The 24,909-nt window shown below is 42.2% G+C and overlaps 1 protein-coding gene across 2 annotated transcripts in view; it reads left to right on the forward strand.

Moving 5' to 3' along the window:
* AGBL2 (AGBL carboxypeptidase 2) overlaps positions 1–24,909 on the forward strand; it is a gene marked incomplete at both ends in the record, with an annotated part of 41,748 nt that overhangs the window by 14,587 nt on the left and 2,252 nt on the right. For both annotated transcript variants that reach the window (XM_079707493.1, XM_079707494.1), the window contains 10 exons: positions 2,050–2,157; positions 7,671–7,824; positions 9,631–10,413; positions 12,198–12,354; positions 14,367–14,493; positions 15,032–15,132; positions 16,628–16,758; positions 20,022–20,088; positions 22,025–22,150; positions 22,661–22,768. In XM_079707493.1, coding sequence (XP_079563619.1) covers positions 2,050–2,157; positions 7,671–7,824; positions 9,631–10,413; positions 12,198–12,354; positions 14,367–14,493; positions 15,032–15,132; positions 16,628–16,758; positions 20,022–20,088; positions 22,025–22,150; positions 22,661–22,768 — 1,862 coding nt within the window. The remainder of the gene's footprint in view (positions 1–2,049; positions 2,158–7,670; positions 7,825–9,630; positions 10,414–12,197; positions 12,355–14,366; positions 14,494–15,031; positions 15,133–16,627; positions 16,759–20,021; positions 20,089–22,024; positions 22,151–22,660; positions 22,769–24,909) is intronic.

Below are 24,909 nucleotides of genomic sequence, written 5' to 3' on the forward strand. Positions count from 1 at the left end.
GTATAAGATAGTGGCCCAGTTCTATTCTTTTGCATATGGCTGTCCAGTTTTCCCAACACCATTTATTGACGAGACTGTCCTTTCCCCATTGTATATTCTTGCCTTCTTTGTCATAAATTAATTGACCATAGATGCATGGGTTTATTTCTGGGTTCTCTATTCTTTATTTTATTTTATTATTTTTTTTTTTTTTGCTGCGCCACGTGGCATGCGGGATCTTAGTTCCCTAACCAGGGATCAAACCAGTGCCCCCTGCAGTGGAAGCACAGAATCCTAACCACTGGACCACCAGGGAATTCCCTGGTCTCTCTGTTCTGCTCCATTGATCTATGTATCTTTTTATGCGATATCATATTGTTTTAATAACTATAGCTTTGTAATAGAGTTTGAAATCAGGGAGCATGGTGACTCTAGCTTCGTTCTTCTTTGTCAAAGTTGCTTTGGCTATTGGGGATCTTTAATGGTTCCATACAAAATTTGGGATTGTTTGTTTTACTTTTGTGAAAAATGCCACTGGAATTTTGATAGGGATTGCAATGAATCTGTAAATTGCTTTGGGTAGTATGGACATTTTAATAATATTGGTTCTTCCAACCTTGAGCACAGAGTATCTTTCCATATATTTGTGTCTTCTTTAATATCATTCATTAATGTCTTATAGTTCTTGTTTAAATTTATTCCTAGGTATTTTACTCTTTTTGATGCAATGGTAAATGGGAATATTTTCTTAATTTCTCTCTTGAGAGTTCATTATTAGTGTATAGAAATGCACCGATTTTTGTGTATTGATTTTGTATTTTGCAACTTTACTGAATTTGTTATTAGGTCCAACAGTTTTTTGATAGAGTCTTTAGTGTTTTCTGTATATAATATATGTCAGTGGCAGTTTTAGTTCTTCCTTTCCAATTTGAATACCTTTTATTTCTTTTTCTTGCCTAATTGCTCTGGCTAGGACTTCCAGTACTATGTTGAATAAAGTGGTGGGAGTAGGCATCCTTGTCGTGTTCCTGATCTTAGAGGAAAAGCTTTCAGCTTTTCACCATTGAGTATGGTATTAGCTGTGGGCTTGACATATGTGGCTTTCATTATGTTGAGGTAGTCCCTCTATACCCACTTTGTTGAGAGTTTTTGTCATAAATGGATGTTGAATTTTGTCAGATGCTTTTTCTTCATGTATGGAAATAATCATATGATTTTTATCCTTCCTTTTGTTAATGTGATGTATCACATTGACTGATTTGCAAATGTTGAACCATCCTTGCATCCCTGGAATAAATCCCACTGATCATGGTGTGTGATTCTTTTAATGTACTATTGAATTTAAGTTGTGTCTTTATATATGCCCTTGGCTTTCATCAGTGGCTACTGTACTTAAAATGATATTGAGACGTCACCCAAGTGTCATATGAGAAATCTTTCAGAATTGAGTGTTAATGAAAAAACCTTGTTTCCTCTGAAGAAACTGATATACTTGTTCCTCTATATTAATAAAAAATATGTAGCTGATCATATTTTCCTGACTGGGAGCTCAGGGACAAATTTTGAAGAGTTGATGCAACAACTATATTGACCTTTCTGACTTATTTTTAGGTCTTTTATTTAAAGTTTATACTTCTGGGACTTCCCTGGCAGTCCAGTGGTTAAGACTTCACCTTCCAATGCTGGGGGTGTGGATTCGATCCATGGTCAGAGAGCTAAGATCCCACATGCCTAGTGGCAAAAAACCCCAAAAAACATAAAACAGAAGCAATACTGTAACAAATTCAATAAAGACTTTTAAAATGGTCCACCTCAAAAAAATCTAAAAAAATAAAAAATAAAGTTGATACTTCTGTTGTATATGCTTTCTGTTAAAAATTTCTCCATAGTCTTTATAGAAAGAAGCAAGACATAATTAGTTTACAAACACACTGGAAACTTAGGGTGAGAATTTGGTTTGATTCAACCATACTAGCCATTTGAATAATCATTATTATGATTTCATGTCAGTTCTAATAAAGTGCCTTTTGTATTATTTCTTATTTTGTACTTTTTAATGTCTTCTTTCAGAGTGGGTTCCACCTCAACCAGAATATTTCTATCAACCTACAGGAAATGAAAAGGTACCAGAAATTGTAGGAGAAGAAAAAGGCACAGTTGTCTATCAATTAGATTCAGGTATTGTCATCACACTGAACAGTGAGTGATTAATCATGACCAAATACAATAAACATATTTTCTATAATAAAAGTGATTTTCAAAAATTCATATTTTAGTGATAAAGAAACTGTCTTTTCCAGACCAACCTGAGTGGGAGCCCTGAAATCCATGACCAATCAGTTTTAAATTTTCAATCATTTTTTTAAAATGTTAGTATGTTTTCTTAATAGTTCTGAGTCCATTTTATAGTTTCTTCCTTGTTACTCCCCTTCCTGAAAATCAGATGTTGGATCTTTGGGGAATTTGCTCTTCTTTTCTCCACCTCCTGAACCGTAGTGAGTACTTTGTAGTATGTGCATACGACTGTCATTTACTCTGTGGTTTCCTGCATTAATTTGCAGGCATCCTAGTGGTAGAATTCCTGTCTTTTATAAAAATGTGCAGGACACTGTACCCAACAACAAAATACACATTCTTTTCAAGGGCACATGGTAAATTCCCCAGAATATACCGTATACTAGGTTGTAAAGCAAGTCTTAATACATTTAAAAGGATTGAAGTCATACAAAATATATTGTCTGATCACAGCAAAATTAAATTAGAAATCAACAACAGAATGAAATCTGGGAAATCTACAAATATTTGCAAATTGAACAACACATTTCTAAGTAACCCATGGGTTAAAGAAATCATAAGAAGAGTTCAAAAATATTTTGAACTGAGTGAAAATAAAACAACATATCAAAATTTATGAGATGCAGCCAAAGCACTGCAAGGTAAATTTATGGCTTTAAATGCCTGTATTTAAAAGGAAGAAAGATCTCAAATCAATTACATAAGCTTCCACCTTAATAAATCAGAAAAATAAGAGCAAACTACATCCAAAGTGAGCAGAAGGAAGGAAATAATAAAGATAAAAACAGAAATCAGGGGGCTTCCCTGGTGGCTCAGTGGTTGGGAGTCCGCCTGCCGATGCAGGGGACGCAGGTTCGTGCCCCGGTCCGGGAAGATCCCACATGCTGCGGAGCGGCTGGGCCCGTGAGCCATGGCCGCTGGGCCTGTGCGTCCGGAGCTTGTGCTCCGCAAGGGGAGAGGCCGCGACAGTGAGAGGCCCGTGTATCACAAAAAAAAAAAAAAAAAAACAAAAACAGAAATCAGGGCTTCCCTGGTGGCGCAGTGGTTGAGAGTCCGCCTGCCGATGCACAGAACACGGGTTCGTGCCCCGGTCCGGGAGGATCCCACTTGCCACGGAGTGGCTGGGCCCGTGAGCCATGGCCGCTGAGCCTGTGCGTCCAGAGCCTGTGCTCCGCAACGGGAGAGGCCACAGCAGTGAGAGGCCTGCATACCGCAAAAACAAAACAAAACAAAACAAAAAAAACACAGAAATCAGTGAAATACAAAAGTAATAAAGAAAATCAAACCAGAAGTTGGTCCTTTGGAAACATTAACAAAATTGACAGAACTTTAGCCAGATCAACCAAGAAAAAAGGAGAGGAGATACAAATTATAGAAATCAGGAATGCAAGGGGACACAAGCATCAACTCTACAGAAATCAAAACAATTACAAGGTAATGCTATTAACGACTTTATGTCAGCAAATTAAACAACATAGGTGAACAGGAGAAATTGCTAGAAAAACATATCAAAACTGATTCAGGAAGAAATAAAAAGTCTGAATAATTCAGATGATGACAAAGAAATTGAATTAGTAATTTAAAATCTTCCTGCAAAGAAATCCCTGGGCCAGATGGCTTAACAGGATTTGTTTGAATTGTACCAAACATTTAAAGATGAAATAGCGCTAATGCTTCAAAACTTTGAAAACAGAGGAGGAGGAGGAGGAAACATTTCCCAGCTCTTCTTATGAAACCAGTATTCAAAGCCAGACAAAAACATCACAAGAAAACTATAGATTAGTGTTCCTCGTGAATATAAATGCAAAAATCCTCAACCAAATACCAGCAAACCAAATTCAACAGCCTATGGAAAGGATTATATACCATGACCAAGGGAGATTTGTTCCAGGAATCCAAGGGTGGTTCAACATAAGAAAATTGATGTGACACACCACATTAATAGAACAAAGGGAAAAAAAACACAGTCATCTCAATCAATGCAGAAAAAGCATTTGACAAAATCAGGCCTTTCATGATAAGAACATTCTGAAAACTAGAAATAGGAGAGAATTTCCTCCGTTTAATAAAGGATATTTATGGAAAGGAGGAATCAACTTCAAACCCACTAAAATAGCTGTAACAGCAATACAGACAATAACAAGTGCTGGGAGGATGTGAAACAGATGGTAATAACAACTTTTAAGGCAGAAAAGATATATCATGTTAAAGAGAAGTAAGCTAATAGACAGTAATGATCAGAAAAGAAATCTATTTTATTGGAGGAGGAACATGTACCAAGTGTAATTAGTAAAAATGGGATGTGTTAAGTTAGTGAAATCAGGGGAGGTTTTTACAGAAGAAGTAATAGGAAGGAGGGACTGAAATGTGTTTACATTCCTACAACTAGAAAAATAAAATGAGCCAATTTTAGCAGAAAGGACCCATCTGAGATGTGGTTACATATGCTCCGCTCCCAGTTGCCTTGATTTTGAGCTCTTGTTACTATTTTGGCAAAAGCTGGTGAGGTAGAAAAGGTGAAGCAACTCATAGTCTACCTAGCTCCACCTTATGGAATGTCTGAGGAGGAGCTTGGGAGAATTTAAACTCAGATCATAGGTCAGTAGACTTTGGTTATAAATAGTAGGGGATGTACTGCTCCTGCAACCTCAAGAAATTCTTGGATATTATAAGCCTGTTTCACCTCTCGTTGACTTTGCTGTAGTCATTTTCAATAAACAAGATGACCATGAATCGCCACCGCTTCATCTGTTCTATCCAGATGTATTTCTACAAAGGAGGAAACCCTGGGGTTGAGAGCTCATTCTACTGATATGGCAGCTTTTGTGAATTGTCCTTATTGTCCTGTTACTACACATTTGTGGCAGCTGTCTTGATCTTCTTGTCCTTTGGATTCATCTAGGAGAGTTGAGCCCACACTGTTGGAGGAATGAAGAAACAGAAAACTGAGAAGATGGGGCTCCGGGGAGAATCTGGGAGTTTGTTAGCTTAGGAGACCTAGTGCAACCACTTGCTGTAAGGATATTGAGGGGAAAATAAGAAAGAGGTTTTGTTATTGAAAAATGTTACTGTAGGCTATGAGTTGGATCTTTTTTTTTGTTTTGTTTTTTAAATTTATTTTATTTTATTTACTTTTGGCTGTGTTGGGTCTTCGTTGCTGTGCGCCGGCTTTCTCTAGTTGCGGTGAGCAGGGGCTACTCTGTTGCGGTGCGCAGGCTTCTCATTGCGGCGGCCTCTCCCGTTGCGGAGCACAAGCCCCAGACGCGCGGGCTTCAGTCGCTGTGGTTCGCGGGCTCAGTAGATGTGGCGCATGGGCTTAGTTGCTCCTCGGCATGCGGGATCCTCCCGGACCTGGGCTCGAACCCGTATCCTCTGCATTGGCAGGTGGATTCCCAACCACTGCGCCATTAGGGAAGCCCCTGGATTGTTTTTAAGTTACCTTAAAGACTAAAGAAAATATTGAAATTCCTATATTAATGACATCTGGTTGCCGATCTGTACTTTGATTGTGGTTCCATGAAGAGATCGAATAACATGGGTCCCCAGCTCTTAAATGGATTACTTGTACTCCTGCTGCTGCTTCTGTTTTTACTTCCTCTGTGCTTTCACTCCTTTTTATGCTTGCTTTCTCCTTTGCTTTCATTTATTATCCAAATATTTATTCTCTAAGTCTCCAAAGTGGCAAGGTTGCATATAGAAGCAAAAGTCATCGTAATGTGAATATACTTACTAATGAACTGACTACTTATAAAATCAGACCTCATACATGTTTCTATTTGGTTAATTCTCGTATCTATCCTGCCCAATGGTCAGTATCTTTGTTGGTATCAGTCACTTGTTGATGGTGGATATTGTTAACATCTGACAACATAATGCAAGTACAGTAAAAAATTAATTGCAAAGTGAAATTATCCTGGGACTTCCCTGGTGGCGTAGTAGTTAAGGCTTCGTGCTCCCAATGCAGGGAGGCTGAGTTCGATCCCTGGTCAGGGAACTAGATCCCACATGCATGCCGCAACTGAGAGTTCACATGCCACAACTAAGGAGCCTGCGTGCCTCAACTATGGAGCCAGTGTGCCACAACTAAGGAGCCCACAAGCTGTAGCTAAGGAATCTGCCTGCCACAACTAAGACCCAGTGCAACCAAATAAATAAATATTTTTGAAAGTGAAATTATCCTTACAAGAGATGCAGGATTGTATGAAGTTGATGAATGTTAAAGAATTGCTTGCACCACTGCAAAGCCATTGACAACTGAGATTCTAGAAATTTTTTTATCAGTTAACAGTAAAAGAGAAAATCAACAAAAGATGACAAAATAGATTCTTCTGGACACAACTGATAAGAACAGTGTGGTACAAAGAAAGTCCTTGGGAGAACCGTAGGGCCTAAAAGAGTTTTGCAAAAGTAACTGCAAAAAATCAAAGGTGTCACATGGCATTCTCACTGAACTTGTCTGAAAAATTGTAAGCCCACCAAAAAAAAAAAAATTAACAATTGATTCTTTGTTATTCCAAGGATTAGAAAGAGGTTGTGATTATAATCTAAATTTTCCTAAATAAAATAATACAAATTGTGTAATGTTTTTTGTTTTAGCTTCATGTTACAGAAAAAATTTCAATCATAACCTTTTCTTTTCACTAATTACTATGATATTTTGTTGCCCCTCTTAAACAAATTGCACTCGTGCCAGTTCTTCTCACACTTCTATTTTTGTTATATTTAAATCTGGAATGATATACCAAAAAATGACATGGAGTGTACTTTATTTTCTCTCTTTTTTTCCCCCTTTATCGTCTTTTAAAATTAATAAATAGGTGCTATTTGGCTTTTTGTTTGTTCTTGTAGAATAAGATTGCAAATGTTTTCCGGTGCTCCACTTAGAATGTAATTTTTTTTTTTTTTTTTTTTTGTGGTACACGGGCCTCTCACTGTTGTGGCCTCTCCCGTTGCGGAGCACAGGCTCCGGACGTGCAGGCCCAGCGGCCATGGCTCACCGGCCCAGCCGCTCCACGGCATGTGGGATCTTCCCAGACCGGGGCACGAACCCGTGTCCCCTGCATCGGCAGGCGGACTCCCAACCACTGCGCCACCAGGGAAGCCCTAGAATGTAATTTTTTGCCAACATCCATTTAAATTAGAGTTTAAATGGGTATAAGCAGTATTTGAGTTGCCAAGGGTAACCAGGTAGCAAAAGGAAGTCCTCTAAACTACTTAAAGGTCTTCAAAGATATACATTTTTAAAAATTAAAAGTCTCAGCAAGGACAATTGAAAATTTAAACACTCATTGTTCTTAAGCTAGAATAGTGCTGAACACAGAGGGGCTCAATTAATATTTGCTGGATAGATGGATTCTGAGTGAAACTTGGACTGAATATGTCTGTCTCATCTGCAGTGCCCACCGAAGGTTCCTATTTCACCAGTTCCAGAGTGGGAGGCAAACGAGGGATTATCAAGGAACCGGCAGTCACGTTGCAAGGACCAGAAGATGATACCCTACTGTTTGAATCAAGGTTTGAGAGTGGGAACCTGCAGAAAGCTGTTAGAGTGTGAGTAACAAAGAGGAATTTCCCAAAGGGATGATGACTGAAGTGACTGAGAAATGTCTTCAGGAATCATGTTAGCGATCAGGAGTGTTTTTGTGAAAGAGAAAAGTGATGAGAGGTAATTGTGAGGACGATGAAGAAGAATAGAATCATTGTGACATACTTTTCAGAATGAAAATTTATCTAAATTATTTTTTCTACTTCTAAAAGAAATTAGTGCACGTTTGAAATTTGCATTGTTGACCTGAAATAAACAGACTGTCAGATATTTCTCCAGCAAAGATGCATTTATTCAGGATTGGCAGAGAACTGCAATTCAGGGTCTGCAACCACGGGGGGCGCCACATGCAAGTCCTACACTACAAGAGAGGGAGAACACTTTCACTGAGAGGAGAAGGAAGTTGGGAGGGCTCCAGTAAACAAAGGGTCCGTGGCTTTTCATTGGCTGAGTCCTTGCCAGGAAGGAAAAAGAGTCTTTTTTTCTTCCTTTTGGGCTCTGCTATCATTGCAGGGCATGAGAGCTCCCTCTTCTGGTCTCCCAACTCTATTTAATTGGGTTTCTGGTTATTAATTTTTTACAGTCTCAATAAAAATACCATAAAAGTTGCAGTTCTATAATCATACCTCCTGGATGCAGCAACTGTTTATAGTTTGGTGTATATGCATTAATTTTCTCTCTATATATATATAATATATAATATACAGCAATTATATATTTTTAAAAATAGGAAAGTGGTATACATACTGTTTTACATGTTGCTTTTTTCCACTTAATAAATTTTAAATGTTTTTCTATGGCCATATCACAGATGTTCATATTGTCCTATTGTATGGATACTCCAGACCTTATTTACCTTGTCCCCAACTGATGGGAAATTAAGATGTTTACAGTATTTTGCTTAATGAATTAATACCCTTATGCATTTTTTTTTTGGCCGCACCGTGCAGCTTGCGGGATCTTAGCTCCCCTACCAGAGATCGAACCCATGCCCCCTGCAGTGGAAGCGAAGAGTCCTAACCACTGGACCACCAGGGAATTCCCTGCATTTATATTTTTAAGTATATGTGGTTTTATGAGATAAACTCTAGAAATAAAATTGTTGGTTCAGGGTTTGATCACTTCAGTATGGCTAGTTTTTGCCCATTTGCCCTCCCGATGTGATTTCAGTCCCCATCAACAGTGTGTGAGAGTGCCTGGTTCCCAGCACTGGAATGTTGATGAGATGCAGGGGGAAAGGGCATCCTATTTTAATTTGTACTTCATTAACTATGCATGTGGGTGAATATCTTTCCATGCTTTTTGGCATTTTTATTTTGTCTTCTGCAAGTTCAACAAGGTGAAAGCATTCCAGAGATGCCCCTTCATCTTCAAATAAGTGAGGATCAGATATAAAAATAGCACAGAGGGCTTACAGGTCTCCTCTACAGTGATGATGTCCAGGATGTAGCTAACAGCCAACATGGGGCTTCACTACCGTTCAGTGTGTTAAAGAGAAATGTGTCGAAGTGGTTAGAAACTGCTATTGGATACTCTCAAAAGATACCAAGAAGCTCACAGTGCTCCCAGAAATGCTGTGCAGCAGTGTAAGTTTTGAGATTCTTCCTGTCCCACTCCGAATAAACTTTCTTTTCCCAAGTTCCTGCTAGCCTAATATGTGAGTTGGAAAACTAGGGAAACAAGAAAACAAACGTGTGATGTAGCAGGCTTTTCTGTTGTAATAAGATCTGTTTTTACCAGAGGGAAACATTGTGTGTTTTTTGAGGGGCGTGTGGAGTTATAGAGATATTCTTCTGTGTTCTCTATTACAGAAACACCTATGAGTATGAACTCACCTTGCGAACTGACCTCTACACGAATAAGCACACTCAGTGGTTTTATTTTCGAGTTCAGAACGCCAGAAAAGATGTCACCTATCGCTTCACCATCGTCAACCTCCTGAAACCCAAGAGCCTTTATACGATAGGGATGAAGCCACTCATGTATTCCCAATTGGATGCCAGCACCCACAGCATTGGCTGGAGGAGAGAAGGAAATGAAATCAGGTACTATAGGAACAGCACGGATGATGGGCAGCAGCCCTTTTACTGTCTCACGTGGACCATTCAGTTTCCACATGACCAGGACACTTGCTTCTTTGCACACTTCTACCCATATACATACACCGACTTGCAGTGCTTCCTCCTGTCAGTGGCAAACAGCCCCGTCCAATCTCAGTTCTGCAAACTCCAAACTTTATGCAGGAGCCTTGCAGGAAACACCGTCTACCTGCTCACCATCACCAACCCAGCCCGGACCCCTCAAGAGGCAGCTGCAAAGAAAGCTGTGGTCTTGACTGCCAGAGTGCACCCTGGGGAAAGTAATGGCTCCTGGATGATGAAAGGCTTTTTGGACTTCATCCTTAGCAACTCCCCAGATGCCCAGCTCCTCAGAGATATCTTTATCTTCAAAGTGGTTCCCATGTTAAATCCAGACGGAGTGATCGTGGGGAATTATCGCTGTTCATTGGCTGGAAGGGACTTGAACAGGCATTATAAAACTCTTCTGAAGGAGTCTTTCCCTTGCATCTGGCACACCAGGAACATGATCAAGAGGTGAGGCCTTTATCTGTTGGTCTTACTCCGAACGCTGTCAGCACTCTCTGATGGCATGAGATCTCTTCTCATAGCATAGGAATCGGGTATAGCTTTGTGGACAGTCTTCAACGTTCTCTTTGCAGCCACTTGGGTTTGTTCATTTTCAAACTTTAAATCATGTCTTATCTTTGGGTTGAAACTGAACATGCGAGATTTCAGCTAGAAGCATTTCACTTGTAAGTGAAATGATTGAATGGAAAAGGTCAAAAGTCAAGGAGTTCATAGGTCTTCATGATGAGACCTGTGTAACAGTAATAATATTAGTAGTACCTAACAATTAGTCAGTGCTTATGTACGACAGGCAGTATTACCCATGACCCGTTTAATCTTCACATTCACCCTGTGAGGTAGGCACAATCAATATCCCCATCTTGTATATGATGAGGAAATTAAGGCCCAGAAAGTTTAAGAAACTTGCCCAAAGTCATAGAGCTACTTCTCTGGTTGCAGAGTCTGAATGCCTTATTACCATCTTATATTGCCTCTTATGAAGAATGAATAATAATGGGACTTCCCTGGTGGCTCAGTGGTTGGGAGTCCCCCTGCCAATGCAGGGGACACGGGTTCGAGCCCTGGTCCGGGAAGATCCCACATGCCTTGGGGCAGCTAAGCCCGTGAGCCACAACTACTGAGCCTGCGCTCTAGAGCCCATGAGCCACAACTACTGAAGCCCATGCGCCTAGAGCCCGTGCTCCACAACAATAGAAGCCACTGCAGTGAGAAGCCTGATCACCGCAACAAAGAGTAGCCTCTGCTCGCCGCAACTAGAAAAGCCCGCATGCAGTAACAAAGACCCAACGCAGCCAAAAATAAATAAATAAATTTATTAAAAAAAAAAAGAACAATAAATCAATCTGCATTTTCCAAGCATATATAAAAGCAGTTGAAGCCTATGATAGAATAGCACCCGCCTTAAAGGAGCTTCCATTTCACTGGGCATGAAAGTGCAGCAGATATGAATATGTGAACGCACGCACCTTCTCACCATATCTGTGTGAATGGCTGAGAGTAGTGTTGGGTTGGTAGGCAGAACGGCTAAGAGCATATATTGGAGTCAGGCAGGCCTGGGTTTGAGACCTGGTTTTACTACTGGCTGGTTCTGTGACCATGGAAGTGATTTAACCTCTCTGCGCTTCAGCTTTCTTATCCGTAGAATGGGGATAATAATACCTGTGCTGGGTGGTTCCTGTGAGGATTCAATGAGATAATCCATGTAATCTGTTTACCACAGTACCCTGCACATTGTAAATGTGGGGCATTATTGTTACCACCATCATCATCATGGAGAAGGTGTTTGGAGGTGTCCTGGTAATCAGGAAACAAAGAAGAGCTGAGTCTTAAAGGAACTAGCCCTGGAATGTCAGAAACCAAGGCTTTCTTTGGTTCTTTCCCCTCTCTACCTCTCTCTCTCTTTCCACAGTTCTGCACCAGAGTGGGCTTTCCTTTAGTAGATTTTCTCCTCTTTCTTGTCAGCTTACGCAAGGCCTACCCATCTCCCCTTTCCACATCCCCTTTTCCATCAAGTTCCTCTGGCTGGCAGAGGCAAGGAGTGCTGGTGACATGTTTCCAGCAGGGGCTGAGGTTGGGCATAGGGTCCTTTGAAGGTCATTAGGGGCTGAAATTTTCTTAGGGGGGAAAGTATCAACAGACATCCTTAAGGAAGAGACTCCAAAGGATCCTTGATCATGCTCATGCCCTGTATATCCACTGAGTTCTTTGTTTGCCTCCCCCACCCCCAACAGACTTCTTGAAGAAAGGGAGGTTCTCTTGTATTGTGATTTCCACGGCCACAGCCGTAAGAGTAATATCTTCCTGTACGGCTGTAATAACAGCGATCGCAAGTTCTGGCTTCACGAGCGAGTCTTTCCTTTAATGTTAAGCAAAAATGCACCAGATAAGGTAAACATGTAAGGTAATTTTCTGTCCGTTGACTAAGGGGGAAGGATAACTCATTGCTTCCTCTATGCAGTGTTTGATTTGCCACTTTTCTGTCTCCATTATCTTGGGTAAATCCCAGCTACCTGGACTTCAAGAATTTAGAAACGTGTGGCTTTAAGAATTACTGTGTGTCCGATGAAAAGATAAGTAAAATGTAGTATATCCACACAATGGAATGTTACTTGGCAGTAAGAATTAAGTACTGGTATGCTAGGACACGGATGAACCTTGAAAACATTATGCTAAGTAAAAGAAGCTAGACACAAAAGGCCACATATTATATGATTCCATTCTATGAAATGTTCAGAAGAGGCAAATCTATAGAGACAGAAAGTGGGTTAATGATTGCCTAGGGCTGGTGGGGGGAGGATGGCATGGGGAGTGACTGCTAATGAGGGGTACTGGGTTTCTTTTCGGGGTGATGAAGATGTTCTAAACTTAGGTTGTGGTAGTGGTCACACAACTCTGTGAATATCTTTAAATCACTGAATTGTGTGCTTTAAATGTGTGAATTTTAAGGTATGTGAATTATATCTCAATAAAGATGATTTTTTTAATTGCTCTGGGCACAAGTTCAGACTCTTAGTAGGTAGAATTCTCTATCATCTTTCATCCTGTGTTTGGCAGTGGACGAAGGCACTGAAGGACAAATGCTAATATTATATGAGCCTCCACAGAAACGTTTATGTAACACAAGATCACAAATAACTGCAAGATATTAAAGGGCTAATCAAAACAACTTAAAAGTCTTTAATAGTTGGCTGAGTAACAGCTCTGTGACAGTTGTATCTGCATTGATTTAGAAGCTGGTTTTCAACAACCTAACTAGATTCACAAAATGTAACTGTCATTGGAAAGAAGAAATTAGGCTGGATTCAGAAAAGTATTTAAATGACGGTGTAAATTTTCTCACATAAAGGCATAGGACAAATATCTGGTCTCTGCTACTCTTATCTGTAAAAACAAAGAAGAAAGAAAAAGGAAGCTTTTTTTCCTTCTGCCCTTTATCCCTCCCTCCCTTCTTTCCTTTCTTTTTCCTTTTCTTTTTCCAATCTTCCTGTTTTTTCCAGGGATCTCTTTTCTTCACATGAAACCCCATCCAGAACCTAGCGTTTAAAACAATGAAAAGCAGCGCTGTGCTAGTTGAAGTGGGCGGAGGGCTCAGCACCACCCTGCCGTCCTGTATCCTCCTCAGTCCTTGCAGCAGGAGCGCCCTGGGGCTCCGCGGTAGAACCTCTGGATTTCAGAGAGCACAATTCAGAAATCACTGGTAGTGAGACGCCTTCCAACTCTAAAGCATTTTCAGCAGGACAGGATAGGTTGGGATAGTTGCGACGTATATTGTTTACAAACTCCAAGTGAGGAAAGAGAATTGGGGCTGTCATGAAAGGCAGTGGAGGATACTGAACTCCAAGCCAGAAACGTTAGTGATGAGGAGCAGAAGAGCTCTAGGCAGAGGCTGCAGGGGCGGGGCACACACAGCTCATAGATCGATAGACCCAAGGGCTCAAGTTGGGGAGGGGCAGAAGGCAAACCTTAGAAAGGCTGGCTAGTGCCTTGAATGCTAAAGGAAGCCAGCATTCCCAAACGGGCCCTCAAGGAACCCTATTCCTGCACAATGGCCCTGGGGAAGGTGGCAAAAGAAAGGAAGGGTTCACGGGCAATGAAAATCAGGATATACTCTCTCCCCTTTGGAGGGTCAGCGTTCACAACAACATATTAAATGCTCTGAGAAGTCCTGCAGAGGAGGCCTGTTTAGTCTTGTTAAACCTTCTTCTCCCTGACGAGCAGAACTCATTGTTTTCCTCTGTGACATCTAGTAACATCTCTTACAATTAGTATTTTATGGAACATACGTTAGGAAGTAATATATAGAACCCAAGGGAACCATTTTTTAAATTCATATTAGTGAATTTTAGACATCTTAACATTTGCCAGTTTATAATTAGCAGAGGGCTTGGATTTCTCTTTAGTTCTCTTTTCATAGTTGTAATTTTAAAGTCCAAAAGTGCAAAGAAGGAACAGGACGCGTCGTGATGTGGCGGATGGGAATCCTAAACAGCTATACCGTGGAGTCTACCTTTGGTGGGTCCACCCTGGGTAAGCTCTCTTTTGTATATCATAAGCCAGCATGGCAAGGGGACGCCAAGCAAAGCGTTGGGGAGATGAAATCTCCTTGATTGGGGAAATAATTGACCTAGAAGATTTTCTTGTTTGTGCCTTAATGTTAAATGTGAGAACCCAAAATATGAGTGTGAAATGTAATACCTGATGGGGCAGTATAGCATAGTTGTTGCTCAGGCCCTGGAAATCAGGCAGGTCTGGGTTTGAATTTCCGTTTACTGGCGATAATAATAGTACCTGCATTACAGGCACTACTTAATGAGGCAGTGCATGTAAAGCACTTGACATAGTGCCTACCACAGAGTAAAGCCTCAGTGACTGTAGCCATCATGATTGTAAACTTGTTCATTGTCAGAGATTCTCCTGAATCAAACTAAAACTAGAAGGAGAGAGACCCTGTCCAGAAGCGTAATAGCCTAGAATCATAGGTGGTGTTTCTAATGAGATATTCATAAATTAGATTTGCATTTGCTCATTAAGATTTAATAAGAAGTGTTATGGATTTTTTCCGCAGGCAACAAAAGAGACACTCACTTTACCCCTGAGGATCTAAAATCCCTGGGTTATCATGTCTGTGACACCCTTCTGGACTTCTGTGATCCTGACAGAACCAAGGTAAAAATGGGGTTTCAAGAAATATGGTGGGGCTTCCCTGGTGGCACAGTGGTTGAGAGTCCGCCTGCCAATGCAGGGGACATGGGTTCGTGTCCCAGTCTGGAAGATCCCACATGCCGTGGAGCGGCTGGGCCCATGAGCCATGGCCGCTGAGCCTGCGTGTCCGGAGCCTGTGCTCCGCAACGGGAGAGGCCACGACAGTGAGAGGCCCGCGTACCGCAAAAAAAAAAAAAAAAAAAAAGAAATATGGTGATGTTACTGTGATCGTTTTCACATGGATCCGAAGTCAGCCCGGTGGGATTACAGGCAATCTTTATTTTCCTCTTAATATTTTTCTGAAGTTTTTCTAATCAAAGAAAATAAGAAAGCCCCCAGCCTGCAGTCTCAGCAAACGATAAGACCTCATACTTCCCCAAGAACAGAGGCCATGGTGCCAGCTTCCCTTCAGCACACCTCTCCCTCACTTCTAGGCTTAGCTGTGGCAGCACCAATTCTTACTTCCCTTCCTCCTATTTCAGAAAATCAAGTGTCCTTTCTCTTCTCCAAAACTATCCCTGTCCTTCAAGCACTTGCCAACCTCCCCTGTGGCCTCCCTGAGGTCTTGCCTCAGTTACCTCCTCTCTTTTCTGTGCCCTCAGTTTTTTCCTTTTCTTCTTCCCCTCAACTGCAGATGTTCTCAAGCTGCCCCCATCCTAAATCACAAACAAAGGTTTCCTTTGGCCTTGTTGCTCCAGGAGATTATTTCTATTTCCCATCACCACTCGCCTTCTTAAAAGGGAGCCTGGGGGCTTCCCTGGTGGCGCAGTGGTTGGGAGTCCGCCTGCCGATGCAGGGGACGTGGATTCGCGCCCCGGTCCGGGAGGATCCCACGTGCCGCGGAGCGGCTAGGCCCGTAAGCCATGGCCGCTGAGCCTGCGTGTCCGGAGCCTGTGCTCCGCGGCGGGGGAGGCCACGGCAGTGAGAGGCCCGCATACCGCAAAAAAAAAAAAAGGGGGAGCCTGTACTCATGGTCTCTAACTCATCTCTCATACCCCCTCTGAAATGTCGGCCCTGGGAACACATGACGTGCACCACTCTGGATGCAACTGTTCAATTAAAAAATACTTAAAAGACACTTTGACCTCAACATAGGGCCTGTTAAATCAGATTTGCCATAGGCCAAATTCTGAACAACCCCATTCTAACTTTCCCTACCTTGCTACTCAAAAAAATAAGATAAATCAGACCTTTGCATTGTTCAAGAAGTGTATTATTGGCTTTAGCCAGGGAAAAGTGACTAAAGCAGTGTTCACTGATATTCTGCCCTAAAAATGCTTCAGTCGGTTCCTACAGCTCATGTAACTTATTGTTAACATGTCCTTAGTAGCAGAGGTTACAGCTTACTCATCTTGATGTCCCCAGCAATAAATAAAGTGCCTTTCAGCATATACTTAGTAAATATCTGATGAATAACTAAATGAATAATCAAAAATAGTTCTTTTTTTCACTTCCATAGTTCATGCAGTGTCTAGCAGAGCTTAAAGAGCTCTTACAACAGGAGATCCATAAGAAATTCAAAGAACTTGGACAAGATATGGATTTAGAAGGAAGCTGGAGTGACGTCTCTTTGTCTGACATTGAATCCAGGTAACAAACTTCATTTCAAAGAAAAACCATAGGGGTTCTATTTTTTTTTAATTGTCTTGCCTGCTCTGTTGTTTTGTTGGTTTTGAGCCTCAGGTGCAAAATATTGAATAAATCACGGCACATTTGAATGCACTTCATTCCTTCAGCAACTATGTATTGAGTGCCTGATCTTTGACAGCCTCTTTTCTAGGCTCTAGAAAGGGTTAGAGAGATGGGCAGGCAGTTTGTGTAGGGCCTCGTGGGCAATTGTGAAGCCTTTGTCTTTTACTTCAAGGGAGATGGAAAGCCTTTGGAAGGTTTTAAGTACACAAGTATCATGACCTGACTTAGGTTTTACTGGGGCTGCTATGTGGAAAAGAGATTGTAAAGAGGAAAGGTCTAAGCAGGACACTCATTTGGAGGCTCTTGCAATAATACAGAAGAAGGGTGATGGTGCTTAGGGGTGTAGCAGTGTTTGGGGGTGTGGAAATTGGTTGGATTCTAGATATATTTTGAAGTTTCAAACATTAAGATTTGCTTATGGATTGGATAGCGGGCATGAGAGAAAGAGAGAATGACTCTATAATTGGTTGGATGGAGTTGCCTTTAACTGAGCTGGGAAGATGAAGTGGGTGGAGAAGGTTAGGGGGGTGATGAAGATCAGGAATCTAGTGCTGGGCATGTCCAGTTTGAGGTGTCTAGTAGGTGTCTAAATGGAGATATGGAATAAGCAGTTGGATATATGAGTCTGGAGTTCAGTGTAGAGAGGTCTGATGGAGAGAGTCATCATGGATAGATGATATTTAAACCTTAAGTGTGGCAGATATCCCAAGGGAGTAAGTGCAGGTAGGGTAGAGAAGAGGGCTGAGTCTGAGCTGGGTACCATAGCTGTAAGATGTTAAAGAGACAGTGAGGAGCCAGCGAATAAGACTAGGAAGGGACCAGCTCGGCCAAAAGGAAACCAGGAGAGTGATTCTTTTAAAGTAAATCAGATCGTGTCATTCCTCTGTTTAAAACACCTCAGTGACTCCACCACTTCACTCAGATACAAAATCAAGGACCCTACAGTGGCCTACAAGGCTATAGGATCTAGCCATCTGCTACCTCTGTGACCTCCACCCTCACCCTCTCACACACTGCTACAGCTACACTGGCCTCTCCCTCTCTACCTCAGGGCCCTTGCACTGGCAGTTCCAACAGCTCTCCCCCAGATATTCACAATGCTAATTCCTTCACCCCCTTCAAGTCTTTGCTTAAACGTCAGCTTTTTCAGTGTGGCCTACCCTCATTACTCTAATATTGCAACTTGCTCCCCTGCCTTCACCCTCCTGCCATTCCTCATCCCCTTTACATGCTCTGCTTTTTTCCATAGCATTTTACCACCTTCTGTATCATTTGTCATTCTATATCACTTATGTCTTTGTTGTGTCTGTTATTTATTGCCTGTCTCCCCCTACTAGGGTGTACGTTCCACAAGGTCAGAGATCTTTGTTTTGTTCATCTCTGTGTCTCATTTACTTAGAACAGTACCTGGCACACAGGGAGAGCTCAATAAATATTTGTTGAATTCATTTAGTATGTAGGATCTCGGGCCCACTCTAATAGTCTCCACAGCTATTTTAGGAAGCCCCCAGGTAGGGGGTGGTTATTTCACAGGTGTGACAGAACACCTTATACTCGAGCTTACTGCCCCAGCTGTCCCCAGTCAGAAGGTTTCTGGGCAGCGCATGGCGGCCTTCTGCTAGAGACTGCGCTGTAGTCTGTGGTAGAAAGTGGGAAGGGGATGGCTCGCCCACCCACTCTATGTAGCACATTGATTCTGGGTCCTAAAGTAGTTCTGGGTCCTAAAGTAGTTCTGCTGGCTGAGTCTCCCAAATGTCTCTTTAGGAACCTTAAACCATACCATCAGCCCAGGTAGGGTGTCCCATTCAACACGTCGCCTCTTCCACTCTCCCAGAATCCTTTGCCTAACTCTCCAGGACCACTGCATCAAACCCTCTTCACTTTCAGCCTCAAAAACAAAATGCCCCCTGCGTATCATGTCATACATATAGGGCCCAGGGGGACCAACTCAGAAGCATCCTGACTGCATTCTGACAGGCTCAGCAGGGATACTCTGAGGCATTTAGTTAAGAACTACTGAAACCAATCTGCCAAGCTCTGCACCAGCCTCCATGGGCCTCCTCCTATCCATTCACACGGTTACACAGAAAAGCAGACTGTGTGTGCAAGCCCAGTTTGAGTTTGCTCTATCTGTGTGCACATACATGATTTTCGACATCTTCTGGGGCATACTGCATCTAATGCTTTTTATCCCATTTGTTAAAGTTTTCTATTACCTCCGAAAGGGACTTCAGAGGCTATTATCTAGTGGCCTCAAAGGCTACTCCTCAGACTGGAAAAGCCTTGTGAGAACAGGGAGTTGGGAATTAGATCAGAGAAGAGAGGGCTTTCTTCCCGCTGCCTTGCTGGCGGGCTCCTCACTGGGCACTGATGGGAGGGCGGGGGCGGCATGAGCAGAATGAAAGTGCTGAGCAAAAGAGTGGTTTGAAGTGCTGTCTTCTCCCAGGAGATTTGAGTTTTGTGCCTAAGACATTTTTTTATATATGGAGGACGTGTCATAGAGTGCAGCTTTCAGTTCTAGCCAACCACACCCCAGGAAAGGGGAAAATATAATGTGACACAGAAGCAAAGGACATGATGAAGGAAGAAAGGATGGATTATCTGTGTCTTCATTCCTCCTAGCCTTTGAAGAAAAGGGGATCCAAAACTTTTGAAGGGGGAATTGGGGTGATCAAAGTAATACTCCTAATCTCTGACCTACAGATTCTTTGTTATTAAATATATGTATTTGCATATTCAACACATTTTTGAAGAGTACCTAGTCAGATTCTTGCTCTCTGAACTGGTAGTGCCTAGACAGGTATGAGGGAGACAAAGCCCCTGCTTTCAGACAAATCCCAGTCCCCTGCTGTTCTCCAGGGCTGCTCATTCAGAATCCTGCAGCCTCTCACAATCACTGCCAAGGGCAGCTTTGCCCATCCGGCCAGTGTTTATTTTGCCACATGGTTCATCTCTGTTTCCTGTGCACTGCCTGGCATGCAGTAGGTGTTCAGAATGAATGAATGGATATGCTTATCAAGAATTCTTAGTAATTGAAACACAGACAAGGAGGGCAAATAGCAGACTAGGTGTCCTAATCCCATGTTACTGGTCTGCTAAGTGTTTTACATCCTAGACATCAATAACAGGTATTTCCCTTTTTCCTTTCCTTTTGGAAACAGCACCAGTGGTTCTGACAGCTCCCTCTCAGATGGTCTCCCTGTTCACCTACTGAACACAGCAGATGAGGTAAGATTATAGAGACTCTTGTACCCAGTAAATAGCAGCCTAAAAAAAGCATGACATTACTGGATAATTTGGAAGAATTTTCAACTATCCCAGGATCTGCAGAAAATATAGCAGTAGCATCCTAACTGGTTCCCCTGCCCTGGAGTCTTTCATTTTTTCCTTTATAACTTTCTTTTTTAAATCTAGGGGGGGAAACATGCGAGAACTCCATATTTATTCCAAAATTAATTAAAAGTGGGGAAAAAAATTTAACTAAAAATGAAACCCATGTTAAGAGATAGAGGTTATTAGAAATAACCCAGAATTTCCCTGGTGGCGCCGTGGTTAAGAATCTGCCTGCCAATGCAGGGGACACGGGTTTGATCCCTGGTCCGGGAAGATCCCATATGCTGGGGAGCAACTAAGCCCCTGCGCCACAACTACTGAGCCCGCGTGCCACAACTACTGAAGCCTGCTGCCTAGAGCCCGTGCTGTACAAGAGAAGCCACCGTAATGAGAAGCCCGCGCACCGCAATGAAGAGTAGCCCCTGCTCGCCGCAACTAGAGAAAGCCCGCGCGCACACAGCAACAAAGACCCAATGCAACCAAAAATAAATAAATAAAATATAAATAAAAATTTTTTTAAATGACCCATACTTTTTATTTTATTTATTTATTTATTTTTTGCGGTATGCGGGCCTCTCACTGTTGTGGCCTCTCCCGTTGCGGAGCCCAGGCTCAGCGGCCATGGCTCACGGGCCCAGCCACTCCGCGGCATGTGGGATCTTCCCGGACTGGGGCACGAACCCGTGTCCCCTGCATTGGCAGGCGGACTCTCAACCACTGCGCCACCAGGGAAGCCCAAAAAATGACCCATACTTTTTAAAAAAATAAATTTATTTATTTATTTTTGACTACGCGGGGGCCTTTCTCTAGTTGTGGCGAGCGGGGGCTCCTCTTCGTTGCGGTGTGCGGGCTTCTCATTACGGTGGCTTCTCTTGTTGTACAGCACGGGCTCTAGGCACGCGGGCTTCAGTAGTTGTGGCACGCAGGCTCAGTAGTTGTGGATCACGGGCTCTAGAGCACAGTAGTCGTGGCACACGGGCTTAGTTGCTCCACGGCATGTAGCATCTTCCCAGACCAGGGCTCAAACCTGTGTCCCCTGCACTGGGAGGCAAATTGTTAACCACTGCGCCACCAGGGGTGTCCCACAAATGACCCATACTTTTTAAAAAGTGTTTCTTTGTTTGCATGGTCTTAGGTAGTTTTTCTATATTTCCATATATAAGTAATTTTTCTTCTGCCCCGTCTATTAACAGACTTGTTTTTTACATAGATGGTATAAGAGCTTTAGAAACAGCAAAATGTTTGTGTGGTTCACTATGCACCTGATTTCCTAGTTGCATTAAGAAGTATCTTCATCATAGGGTGAGTTTAAGGCTGTGTCAGAAGGAACCAGTCATACCAGACTGGACCCTACAGTTTCTTCAGCTGGATTTACAGCAGCATCCGTATAAGCTTCACCACACCATAGGTACCTGGAAAATTAGTCCTGAGCTTCATTTGCTTAATTATTAAAGCCACCCTAGGGTAACAACCAAACTGCACCTATTAAGCACACATCTAATAATCAGTATTATCTGTACCTGCCAATATTGCCATAAGTAATGTGCTTTCACATTTTATATCACAGATGTTTGGTTATTGGTATAGGTGCCCCTTTGGCAGTATATCTGTAATAGGGGGATTTGGGCGGTGTTAAGTGGGGAGGGGTCTCTGGTAATGAGGTAACTGAACTGTTTTTTGATTCTCCAAACCAACAACAGTTCAACACTGTGAAGGCACACATACTGGGTTAGCCATTGTGTCCTGAGTGTTGTGTGAAAAGAGTGCTACATGTGGGTGGGCGTACCTCTGGAATCCTCAATGGCTAATTTCTCTGTACTTTCTGGAATAGTTGAATCAGAAGAAGAAGATGTATAAGAAGAAAAAAAGGAAGCCACTTCAGTCTAGGAAACAGCGAAATAAACAGTATCAGAAAAGTAATTTGATGCAGGAGTCAAAGTTAACAGAAGATGCCCCAGTAAGAAAGCTCTGCTGCCTACTTCTACTGTCCAGTTAGAGTTTTCTACAGAGGGAGCAGGACAAAGAGTTAAGGTTTACTCTAAACCAGAAAGGGAATGGGAAATGGGGCGGGGGAAGTTTTCTATTTGGATTTCAGAACTCTTCCATGGGTCCTCTGGATATCCCTAAGCAGATTTCAGCTTAGCCCACTAATCCTCCGCTACACTCTAGCATAGCAAGTCTGGGTTTCCACCAAGTCTGGATTTCCAGAGGAAGGAGGTTGTAATGGAAAAGTGGTGGCTAGAACTAGACCAGAGTTGCCCGGGTGGCTGAGAATTCAGGCCTGGTCCAGGCTAAGGACAGTTGGATACCTCCTTCCTGCCTGCCATGCCCACACCATACCCCCTGCTTTCTAAAGATGAAAATGCTTTCAGAGGTGGGAGTTTTACTCTTGGGTGAATTGGGTCAGTTATGAGTAGATTAATTGTAATAGAGCAACTGAAAAATATTCTCTTTGCAATCCTTCTAGGAAGGGGCAGGGTTTGCTTCTACTCTGCAAAAGCAGCCTGCTTTTTTCAAAAATTCAGAGAATACCAGTTCTTCAATGATGAAAAATGAAAAACCAAGGTTGAATGAGGTAGTATTTTTGCTTGACTTTTTTTTTTTTTACTCACTCATGGAAAATTTATTAAAAACCTTTTTTTTGGTAATATGTTTAAAGTGTACAACATGATGATTTGAGAGATATATATATATATATTATATATATATACACACATTGAGAAAAGATTGTCACTCTTTAGTTAACACATCCTTCACCTCAAATAAATATTCACTTTTTTTTTTTTAAAGACCTTATTCCTGGGGCTTCCCTGGTGGCGCAGTGGTTGAGAGTCCGCCTGCCGATGCAGGGGACACGGGTTCGTGCCCCGGTCCGGGAAGATCCCACATGCCGCGGAGCGGCTGGGCCCGTGAGCCATGGCCGCTGAGCCTGCGCGTCTGGAGCCTGTGCTCTGTAACAGGAGAGGCCACAACAGTGAGAGGCCTGCGTACCGCCAAAAAAAATAAATAAATAAAAAAAAATAATAATAATAAAGACCTTATTCCTTTTTTTAAAAATTAATTTATTTATTTTTGCTGTGTTGGGTCTTCGTTTCTGTGGGAGGGCTTTCTCTAGTTGTGGCAAGCGGGGGCTACTCTTCATCGCCGTGCACAGGCCTCTCACTATCGTGGCCTCTCTTGTTGGGGAGCACAGGCTCCAGACGTGCAGGCTCAGTACTTGTGGCTCACGGGCCTAGTTGCTCCGCGGTATGTGGGATCCTCCCCGACCAGGGCTCGAACCCGTGTCCCCTGCATTAGCAGGCAGATTCTCAACCACTGCACCACCAGGGAAGCCCTTGCTGAGAACTCTTAAGTCCTACTCTGTTAGCAAATTTAAATTATACAACACAGTACAATCAGCTATAGGCACCATCCTATACATGGTAATCTTCACACCTCATTCATTTTATAACTGAAAGTTTGTATCCTTTTACAACCCTCTCCCTATTTTCCCAAATCCCAAGCACCTGGCAACCACCATTCTACTCTCTGTTTCTATGAGTTTGGTTTTTTTTTTTTTTAGATTCCACATATAAGTGATACCATGCAGCATTTGTCTTTGTCTGGCTCATTTTACTTAGCATAATGCCCTCCACCCATGTGCATATATTTTGTTGCAAATGGCAGGATTTCCTTCCTTTTTAAGGCTGAATTATATTGTTTGCAAGTATTATCTCCCATTCGATAGGTTATATTTTCATTTTATTGATTGTTTCCTTTGTTGTGCAGAAGCTTTTCAGTTTTAGTCTGGCTTGTTTATTTTTGCTTTTATTGTCTTTGCTTTTGATGTCAAATCCAAAAAATCATTGCCAATGTCAAGGACTTTACCCCCTATGTTTTCTTCTAAAAGTTTTACAGTTTGGGATCTTGAATTTAAATTTTTAATCCATTTTGGGTTGACTTTTGTGTATGGTATAAGACAGGGTACAGTTGAATTCTTTTGCGCATGTGGATATCTAGTTTTCCTACCACCATTTATTAAGGATACAGTCTTTTCCCCACTGGTTATTTTTGGCTCCTGTGTTGAAAATTAATTGACTATATATGCATGAGTTTATTTCTGGGCTCTCTATTCTGTTCCATTCTTGACTTTTTGTCACACAGATTCTCTGATTTTTCCAATTAGTACATCTCTCTCAGAGGGTGAAGAGTGCAATAGCCCTCTGTCACTCTTACTGTCAGTGCCACTGGGAGCAGTGGAACATTAAAGTTGGTGGGGACACTGACACTGCTTTGGATTAGACACCACTGAAGTCTGATATCACATATTGGTGAATTGTGATTTTATACCTAAAACATAAGAGCGGGCTGCTTTACCATCCATCCATCCATCCATTCAGCAAATTGTATTGTGTAACTACTACATGCCAGGCTGTCTACTGGATGCTGGGAGTGCAACATTGAACAAAACGCTATCCCTGCCTCAGGGACCTTAGGGTCTGCTGGGTATTTTAACAAGTAAGCAGGAAGTTACATACAGAGTAGGATGCAGTAGGAAACAGAGGAGACAAATTCACCCAACTTTTAGTACTTTGGAGTGTGGCTATAAAATCCTTCATTCTTTTATGTATAAAAATAGGTTTGGGTACAGTAGTAGCCAAACAGGGTGCATGAGGCCCTCCTCATGTGGAATGCTGCCCTGTGGTTAGGAATGATAGAATAAGGTCCCACAGCATT

This window comes from Hyperoodon ampullatus (genome assembly GCF_949752795.1).
Source record: "Hyperoodon ampullatus genome assembly, chromosome: 7".
Lineage (NCBI taxonomy): Eukaryota > Metazoa > Chordata > Mammalia > Artiodactyla > Ziphiidae > Hyperoodon > Hyperoodon ampullatus.